Source organism: Eucyclogobius newberryi, unplaced genomic scaffold, assembly GCF_026437365.1.
Source record: "Eucyclogobius newberryi isolate DKJ021-1_F unplaced genomic scaffold, fEucNew1.0.hap1 SCAF_6, whole genome shotgun sequence".
NCBI lineage: Eukaryota > Metazoa > Chordata > Actinopteri > Gobiiformes > Gobiidae > Eucyclogobius > Eucyclogobius newberryi.
In genome coordinates, this window is record NW_027316278.1 from 15,292,485 (window position 1) to 15,302,484 (window position 10,000).

Below are 10,000 nucleotides of genomic sequence, written 5' to 3' on the forward strand. Positions count from 1 at the left end.
TATCTTGATTGTTAGTCACTTTCATGTTTTGCTATGCAATCATCAAATTGCTATACAAATTTGAAAAAATTAACGGATTGTTTAGAAGCACCGGTATATACAAGTGAAAATCCGTAATCTGAGCCCTGCATTGGTGTGAAATAGGGCTGCTCAGTTTTACAAAAATAATCAAGATTACTTAAATGTAATTCAAATCACGATTATTCAATTATTTGCTTAGAGAGAGGTTTGTGCACCAACAACGAGAAAAGAGGGCAAACACATTAAATGAAAGTACCGCATGTGATGGATCTCACAGAAATAGACTGTAAACAGTCTGGTATGGTGCTGCCCAACAACAACACTGACCAAATTAAACAGATTAGATTTTAAGGTATCTTCACTCTTATTGACAAACCAACAGAGGGACGGGTAAGCAAAGGTAGCATGAGTAAGGGGTTTTGAACCTACGGTGATGTCAGAGCCAAAGCAGGCAAAACGAGAAGCGGAGGGGGATAAAGGGGCATGTGACACTCTCCGGGGGAATTAGGTCACACTCACTGTCCTGAAACCCTTATAAGGAATCAGCATGGAGCACTGACAGATGTATACACAGAGCCACCAACAGGCAGTGTTCCTTTTGTTGTCAACAATATAGTCTCAAGTTTAGACCAACCTTCAAAGGCTGTGGTAGTAACTCGGGTAGTTTTAAGCCACACAAATATAAATGTCTATACTTTTTTTAGTAATTAGAATCCCATGTTTCTAAGTCATAGCACTCGCCTCATTGCAGATTATTTAACCAAACATTTTTACCATCCCTAGAGCTCTTGTGACATTCACTGTCATAATGAGGACAAAAGCGTAAACCAAAAACAATCTTCTATAAAAGCTCACGTTTGAATGAATTGTCATGTTTATATTGCGATTTTCTCCCTCCGTGAACCCTCAAAAGCACTTCCACACACACACCCACCAGTGTACGCAGGCACTGGAGGCGAGGTGGGATTATTGTCATGCCCAAGAACACAACAACAGTATTCACCCATGAAACATGATTTCATTCTTTCACACATATTTATTTGTAATATTATTTCAACCTTGCAACTTGGGCAAAGAATTCATCTCAGTTTTCATGAAAGGCAGAAGTGCTAACCATTCTGCTACTGAACATCCCAAATAATATTTGAATCCAAAAGTTGGCCCTGCGACAAGTTGGCCACTGTCCAAGGTGTACCCCGCCAAAGGCCCGAAGTCACTGGGATAGGCTCCAGTCCCCCGCGACCCCGAAAGGGAACAAGCGGTAGAAAATGGATGGATGGATGGATGGAGGTTTACCGTCAACAAAACCACACATAGCAGACTAATCCTGCAGGTGCCGGATTACCAAATGACATGTGGCCCCAGAGGTTTGAGGAATTGAGATAATGCACAAAAAATGTAAACTTAAAAATCTTTGCCGAGAACATTTAATTTAGACAAAAAACTAAGTTTCAAACAAACCTGGTATAAGCTAAAATGAAACTGCCTAGAGAGAGAACTAAATTAAGTTTATTATTAATTCATCACCTTTAGGTTTGTGATGGGGGATGCAGCAGGTGCCCAGAGTATTAATCAAAAAGCAAGTGGTAATTGCACAAAAGCAGTCAGAGTATTAAGTTTGATTTGTGTCTGTATGTTTTTTGTATTTGTGATTTGTACTATTATAGTATAGGATTATAGTACAATAGTGTAATGTAATTAATCTTTGCTTAATTTGTTGTCTATGTTGAACCTGGTGCGAATAAATTTTTTTTATATACAGTATTAAATAGTTACTTACATAACTTAACATACATATAAATTGAAAAATATACCTTTACGAAGTTGTTCAGGTGGCCCAGTTTACGCATGTTACTGACTCCATGTGGTTTGGCCACATTTTGGACAATTTCCCGGAAATTCTCAGCTGGTTCTGTGAGACAAAATAAGAAAATAGAATGTAGCCAAAAAACATTGCCATAATACTCCCCAGTGAACCACAACTGATACATTGAAGGAAGGAAGTCGGTTTTGCTGGTCAAAATAATAGTGTGTGTAAAGTGTAAACAAGGTCTAGACCGCTTAAATAAAGAGGAAGCATGGTTTGTTTATAGTTCCCATTGACTATCAAATCCTATGCAATTTACAAGCTTACTTAGCAGGGGTTGTGACTGGAGTGAGAACCAGGAAACCCAAAAGGAGCAACTAGAATACAGTATTCTGCAAATAAATGATAATAGGCACAAAAAGTTTATTATGCTGTTTATATTTCTAAAAGGTAGTAAACCAATCCAAAACATTTACACCAGTAAGTAGATTCCATTTAAATTGAGTTTGTATTGATTAAAGTGCGAATGCTCTATCACACTCATTAACAAAATATGCCAAATCAGATGAACCAAGAACGGTTGGAAACAATGCTTCCCATCAAGCAACACAGACTAAAGACAGACCAATTGAAAATGAGAATAATTGCAGGTTTTAACTATCCAGACAAAATTCAGTCATCTTTGGACAACATTAGCCAGAACAGCATTAATATTGGTAGAGACAACTGATCACAGTGACGATATTGAATCATACTAGGGATAATGCAATGCAACTCGTATTACTCACACACAATGGAATTAGAGATGTATAGTTACATAATTTACGAATATTAGGGCGATATAAGGAATATTTTACACAATTTACAGTCAAAACAGAGCGGCGTCATGGCTGGTTAGCTGCAGCAGCTAACGCTAACTCCGCTAGCCTCGGTTAGCCTGCTACCGCCTGTTATTATGGTATCGTCCCCGCTGTTACAGGTGGATCTCAAAATCACAATTATTCCATTGACTTTGACGACATCAAACCGTGGATACAGACAGATGGACTGTTAAACTACACTCGTGCTCAAATCCATTCTGAACAATAATCACTTTGAGGGAGATGAAGCTTACCTCTGGTCAGATCCAGCGGTACGTTTTCTTCCCCGCTGTCATTCCGACCTGTCAAACCCATACAAGGCAGACATGAGCACAGAGCAAACTACAGACGAAATGAGCCATGGAAACACAAATATTGCAGCGTTCGGACCTGCTGTGTAGAAATGTACGGAGTTTTCCAAGCTTACCTCGCATCCGAAGACTCCGAATAGGACGGCCGCGGAAGCTGGCCGCCATGTTTCCAGGAACAAACACAACACCGGAAACTTCGCGGTTTCTCGCGAGAATCTGTTGTCTTCTTCTGCTTGTGTATTTCCGACAGACTGCAAGCCAAAAGGCGCACCGCTGCCTTTCACTGGTGACAGGGCACTACGACACTTTACTTTGCAGGGTCAAAATCCATCAACGCTCCAGTCCAGTGGTTCTCAAAGTTTCACACCAAATAACCACTTAAGAAAATATTAGGCCCTCCAGATCTAAAACCAGATCTGAAAAAGTACCATTCTTGATCCAAACTATGGCTAAAATAGGTCTAAAATAGGACTATGCAATAGCTTTACTTGTTCTAAACTAGGGTAAACTCAAAAGAGGACAAAACTGCAGAGAAATCCACAAATCAGTTTGAGAACCACGGAAACAGCTTTAAAACCCAGATCGACGAGGTGGGAAAATGTATCTTCTCTGGACTTAGCAAAGTCGAGATTACTGTATTAGTCGATAGTAGAAAAAGCTTCAGTTGTAGTCATCTGGACTCAGTTTGAAAAAATAGACGTTTCGACTCTCATCCAAGAGTCATTGTCAATAAAAGAATTTAGATCGAGAACTCCGATATTAATACTGTTCTGTGGTAAGACCCACCCATTGGGCGGAGCCTTCCTGAAGTAGAAAGAGTTGTTTGTTTCAACAGAAACTCCCCCCTTGTATCTACCGAGCTAGCCTATTCAGAATCTTAATGGGCTATTAGAATCCTCTTTGTCTTTGTGAGACCCTGGCTCAACCACCCTGAGTACCTGATTAGCATCTGAATGTCCTTTACCTTTCCAGGGGTTCAGAATCCCATTATAAATAACAGGAAGATTAAACCTTAGCCCTCCATTTCTGTTTAAAGAAGGTCTTTCTTTTTTAACAAAAATAGCTTCCTTGACTCCTCTTTCAAACCATATTTTCTCCCTGCTTAAAACCTTCACCTCACCGTCTTCAAACGAGTGATTAGAGGCTTCAAGATGGAGATGCACGGCACTCTGAGGTCCTGAACTTGTATTTCTTCTGGAACTCAGAGTGCCGTGCATCTCCATCTTGAAGCCTCTAATCACTCGTTTGAAGACGGTGAGGTGAAGGTTTTAAGCAGGGAGAAAATATGGTTTGAAAGAGGAGTCAAGGAAGCTATTTTTGTTAAAAAAGAAAGACCTTCTTTAAACAGAAATGGAGGGCTAAGGTTTAATCTTCCTGTTATTTATAATGGGTTACTGAACCCCTGGAAAGGTAGAGGACCAGGACAAGGACATTCGGATGCTAATCAGGTACTCAGGGTGGTTGAGCCAGGGTCTCACAAAGACAAAGAGGATTCTAATAGCCCATTAAGATTCTGAATAGGCTAGCTCGGTAGATACAAGGGGGGAGTTTCTGTTGAAACAAACAACTCTTTCTACTTCAGGAAGGCTCCGCCCAATGGGTGGGTCTTACCACAGAACAGTATTAATATCGGAGTTCTCGATCTAAATTCTTTTATTGACAATGACTCTTGGATGAGAGTCGAAACGTCTATTTTTTCAAACTGAGTCCAGATGACTACAACTGAAGCTTTTTCTACTATGGAACACGCCTGGACGAATGAGGGATTACACCGACATATTTGTATGAGTTGATATTTGATGATCCATGGCAGTACTCCGAGGTGTCCATTCTTTCTCTTTCTCTACAGAATATATTTTCTGGAGGGCCACAGACTTGGGGTCAACATAGGGAGCCAGGCAGATAGGTGAATATACCAGTAATTGGTTTCACTGTCACCTGACCTTTAAGATAAGATAAGCCTTTATTTGTCCACACAATGGGGAAATTCTAGTGTTGCAACACAAAGTAGGTACAGACGTAAAATAACAGATAACTTATAGAAAACTTAAAAAAAAAACACTCTTAATAGAAAATAATAATAGTAAACAAAATAAACTCTTTTATATGGACAGAGAATATTACACCAATATGATTGACATTATGTCAGAATATTGCACATGAGAATGACAGTATTGCGTATGAATATGACAGTATTGCACATGATTATGTCAGTATTGCACATGGGTATGACAGTTCAGGGCTAACAGTGTTTGTTGTAAAGTCTGAAAGCAGCAGGAAGGAAAGACCTGCGAAACCTCTCCATCACACAGCGAGGGTCACTGAAGCAACTCTCCAGAGCGGACAGTGTTTAGTCTTTACTTAGACTTAGAAGTGGGCATTTAAAATTGCAGTAAAAAGTACTGCATATGGTAATTCAGGCCAATTCACTAAGAGGCCTGAGCTGTTCTAGATCCATAAGCGTGCCCCAACAGTTTGCCCAAGCTGCTTTTTTCCCCATTTAAACTATCCATTCATGTATCAAATAATTCACAGGGAAAAGCTACTGTTGTGTACTAAGAGACCAGAGAAAGAAAAGGAGAATCCAAATGCATGACGCAAACATAGATATAACAAAAGGAGGAAATTGCTTCTTATTTTTCTTTCAAATAATTTTATGTACAAATTGAAACATTAGTAAAAGTAAAATAGACAGATGGGGAAAGAAACATATTGGATAATACTTATTCAGTTGTAAGATGATTTATATTTTTGTTTGCCATTTGGTACTATGCCATAATAAATGAATAGTTTTTAAAATGTTATACATTTCCAAAAAATAATTGCAGGCCTATATTAATGAACTCAAACCACTAATATTTTTAAGAATGTTTTTTCAAATGAAGCAAAACATTAAAATAATTTTAATCACAAAATCACAACAGAGTAACCATGGTGCTCTTGGCTGCATCGACGATCACTGCTCTCCTTGTTCAGCCTGTAAGTTTTGGTGGACAGTCATGTCTTGGTAGGTTTTTAGTTGTGCTTGTGCCATAGTCTTTCCATTTCTGGAGGATGGATTGATGGTGCTCCGTGAGATGTCCAAATGCCCTGACCCATCTGCTGTGTTCCTTGGACATCACAATGCCGTTTGCTCCCAAATCTTCTCTTGACAAGCAATATTCAATCTTTCAGCAACTTTTGACAACAATTGGTTGTTGGATGAATACCTTTGTAGGCAGCACTTTTCAGTTTTTAAATCTGGAAATCATGTATAATTTTCCTTTCACGTCACCATTGTGTGCCACTTTGTGTTGTGTTGCTCTTTTACAAAAAAATGCAATTGCAAATACAATTTAAGTTTGTGGTCGTGACATTACATTACAAAATGTGGAAAAGTCCCAGGGCAACACATTTTTGAAGCCACTGTATGTGTGCTTATACAACTGACAATTTAAATAAACGTTAAGCTTTGAAAATTGTCCATGATTTAAATACTGCATTTATTGGCACAGGGTTAAGGCACAGCAGTCTTAAAAACGTGAAGCTGAAGTTATGGCAGCATCAATGTCCGCTATGGCTTTAGATGTCCTTTGAAGAGCTTCAGTGATGCTTTCCACATTCAGTGGTTCCTGAATGACCTCAGCGGCATCTTGTTCACAGCTTTTGGGAGCTCTGAAAATACTGCTAGGATTCAGAAGAACTGGACATGGGCATTAAGGAAATGGGCATGTCATGTCAAAAGTTAAATGAACTATTAATATATACCACCATGTTCAAGGATACAATTAAATCTTTTTATCTTCTTTAGCTCTTCCTCCACAATACCTGACCTGCTATAAAAGTAAACCATACAATTATCAGTAATGTTTTGTTAACTAATACATAAGATTACTTATGAAACAAAAGTGTGTACCGTCTGTGTATATCTACATTGTCATCATCAGCCATGGGTGTGATCATTGTTTTTGCAGAATTGGTGCTATCAGAAAAGGTCAGTTTATCCTGCAACAAAATCATATTAAATTCAGTTAAGATATTTTGTAATAGTCGTATATATACAGTATATAGATTATTATTATTTTGACCTCATCTAAACAGCTACGTGCATGAGACTGGAGAGACTGTTTGGCCTGGATATAACAAGTGAGAATCCTACAAAACAGAAATGGAATGGCTAAATATAGTAAGAAATAAAAAGTAGTTGTCCATGAATATAAGGCGGCAAATGTAAACAGACCTGTTTGCACGATTGACAGTAGAGCATATCGAGTAGAGTTGTCCAGGCATATCAGGTGGAAGGCTATTTAGGTGATAGTTTACTTCTTTCAACTAGATCACAAACCTTCCTCAATATTCAGTTTTTTTTGGTGTTTGAATAACCTACAAATCAATACCTCTTCTGACAGCAGCCCATGTTTGTAATGGGTAAAATAGCCGTTCAGGAGACCATTGGAGAGGATGACTGAACCATCTCCCAGAGACACTTCTACAACAGGTACTGTTCCACCTAAAATTCTTCAGGCAAGATTATAAATGTTACTACACCCATAAAAAATATTGAATCTATAAATTCACAAAATAATTCATTAGAATACCTGTAGGTAACCCCTTGGCACCACATCACCTTAACAAGTTGTACTGGGACAAATTGTGGCTCAGTGTTTTGTTCTTCAGCCAAAATATCTGACCTCCATCTAGAGAAACATAACCAAGCATCAGCCACTGAACACACAATAGTTGATAATGTTGATAATACACGTGAAACAGTTGTGAACCTGTGCCAGTGGGGCATGGAACAGCTGAGAGGAAGAGCCTGAGGAGGATGAACCGTGGCTTCACCTGAATGGCAGCGAATGACATCTGCTTCTGTTTGACTATCATTATGAGCTTTCCTGTACTGCGCTGCCAAGTAGAGGGGATGACACCATATGGAAGGAGGAGCACGGCATGAGTGATGTTGCACCACTGTGACTGACTGAAACATCTTCTCTGGCTGGAAGTGAAAGGGCATTGTTCATAATGGGTTACTCTAAACAAATCATAGTGATGAAAAGTTGCAATACACATAGAATTTAAAGATAAAAAATATCTATACAAGGCTCTAATTTTAAAATGTACAATGAAATGTGCATACTTGAGCTATAGGTAATAAGTATCATTAAATTAAATTAAAACAGGTGACGTGACAGTTAACGTAATAGTTTTGGTTGTGGTAACAATTAACGGGGATCCAAAATAAATTAATAAATAAAACCCTTAATTGAAAATATGAATTTTACAAACGTTTACCTTTGAGTCATCTTTGTTGATGGCTAAGAGAGATCTGGACCTTGATCTTACTGGTTCATTTTTGGCCTTTCCTTCAGTAGGACTAGTCGACTTAGACTGTGCACTGCGTTGTGGATTATTCTGACTGACCGTGCATGTAAATTCAACAGTGAAGTCTTTGCCTGAGGGAGCGAGCATCAACGCAGCCCTCCCATCCTCAGACCTGATAATGGTTTCACCTCCAGGTCCAACCCCAGCCTCACAGGTGAATGGCCACTGTAACTCTGAGCTATGACTAAAAAAAGACTTCAAAAATAATAAGCACTTTAGTTACCACGTTTATTTTGTCCCAGTGACATGCATTAAAAAAACAAACCAAAAAATCTCTTCATATTATACCTTTTTCTGGTCATCAGGTATAAGCTCTTCAGGAAGATAGGGTTGGCTTGCATACTTATTTCGAAAGAACAATGCAGAAGTCAAAAGGTCCTAAAACACAATTATATCAATATCGGTGAGAATTCTAATGCTTAGAATTAGAACGCAGGTAGTTCTGGCGACAGATAATCGCATTCTATATCACTATGCTGTTACTATAGCAACGGGTTAATAAAGAGCTGTTGTTGTGTCTTTTAATGGCAGTTGGCAGCCAACTGAAAAGGTGCATTTATGCCATCTACTGAAGTTGTACATTTTCAAAGTATGCGTTTTACACTGTACCGTAAAAAGAGAGTGGGATAAAAAAGAAGAAAGAAATACAGCTGAATACAGAATACAGCCTGGCGGTAATAAAACACTTGGATACCTGCTAACATAAAACACCAAGATGAAGAAGAAGAAGAGTGTGCGTCTAATGCTGTACTGTCAAGTGAGTGGACACAGAGCAACAGGAACAAGCGCAGTGACAAAATGACCTAAGTGTCATATTGTCACATACCTAGTGTCGTCCATGTGAGCAAATATGTCAAATATGTGATGTATGTGATCTGAAAGTGACCGTTAGTGACAACAGACTGTACATGCCATGCGGCTCTTGCTCCCTTTTTGAATACGATATAGCGTAAAACATACACTTTTAAGACGTGCAACTACAGTCGACGTGCAACTACAGAAGACGTGCAACTACAGAAGACGTGCAACTACAGAAGACGTGCAACTACAGAAGACGTGCAACTACAGTAGACGTAGAACTACAGAAGACCTTCAACTACAGTCGGCGTACAACTACAGTCGACATGCAACTACAGAAGACGTGCAACTACAGAAGACGTGCAACTACAGAAGACGTGCAACTACAGTAGACGTAGAACTACAGAAGACCTTCAACTACAGTCGGCGTACAACTACAGTCGACATGCAACTACAGAAGACGTGCAACTACAGAAGACGTGCAACTACAGAAGACGTGCAACTACAGTAGACGTAGAACTACAGAAGACCTTCAACTACAGTCGGCGTACAACTACAGTCGACGTACAACTACAGAAGACGTTCAACTACAGTCGACGTACAACTACAGCAGACGTACAACTACAGCAGACGTACAACTACAGCAGACGTACAACTACAGCAGACGTACAACTACAGCAGACGTACAACTACAGCAGACGTACAACTACAGCAGACGTACAACTACAGAAGAAGTACAACTACAGCAGACGTACAACTACAGCAGACGTACAACTACAGGAGTCGTACAATTACAGAAGTACAACTACAGCAGACGTACAACTACAGCACACGTACAACTA

General features: G+C 39.2%; 2 protein-coding genes across 4 annotated transcripts in view; both read right to left on the reverse strand.

The window, feature by feature from the left end:
• The window catches only part of LOC140346989 (rapamycin-insensitive companion of mTOR-like), a 20,301-nt gene extending 17,095 nt beyond the window's left edge, over positions 1-3,206 (reverse strand). For both annotated transcript variants that reach the window (XM_072433290.1, XM_072433289.1), the window contains exons 1-3: positions 3,116-3,206; positions 2,943-2,990; positions 1,836-1,933 (exon numbers count right to left, since the gene is read on the reverse strand). In XM_072433290.1, coding sequence (XP_072289391.1) covers positions 1,836-1,933; positions 2,943-2,990; positions 3,116-3,164 — 195 coding nt within the window. In that variant the 5' untranslated portion in view covers positions 3,165-3,206. The remainder of the gene's footprint in view (positions 1-1,835; positions 1,934-2,942; positions 2,991-3,115) is intronic.
• A 3,257-nt stretch (positions 3,207-6,463) lies between these two features.
• Positions 6,464-10,000, reverse strand: part of cunh5orf34 (chromosome unknown C5orf34 homolog) — a 4,877-nt gene continuing 1,340 nt past the window's right edge. Inside the window, exons 2-11 of one of the 2 annotated variants that reach the window (XM_072433057.1) lie at positions 8,649-8,738; positions 8,271-8,555; positions 7,757-7,974; positions 7,577-7,675; positions 7,376-7,496; positions 7,219-7,310; positions 7,067-7,133; positions 6,895-6,983; positions 6,765-6,811; positions 6,464-6,681 (exon numbers count right to left, since the gene is read on the reverse strand). In XM_072433057.1, coding sequence (XP_072289158.1) covers positions 6,512-6,681; positions 6,765-6,811; positions 6,895-6,983; positions 7,067-7,133; positions 7,219-7,310; positions 7,376-7,496; positions 7,577-7,675; positions 7,757-7,974; positions 8,271-8,555; positions 8,649-8,738 — 1,278 coding nt within the window. In that variant the 3' untranslated portion in view covers positions 6,464-6,511. Of the gene's footprint in view, positions 6,682-6,764; positions 6,815-6,894; positions 6,984-7,066; positions 7,134-7,218; positions 7,311-7,375; positions 7,497-7,576; positions 7,676-7,756; positions 7,975-8,270; positions 8,556-8,648; positions 8,739-10,000 lie in introns of both variants that reach the window. The other variant, XM_072433056.1, reaches the window with a different exon arrangement.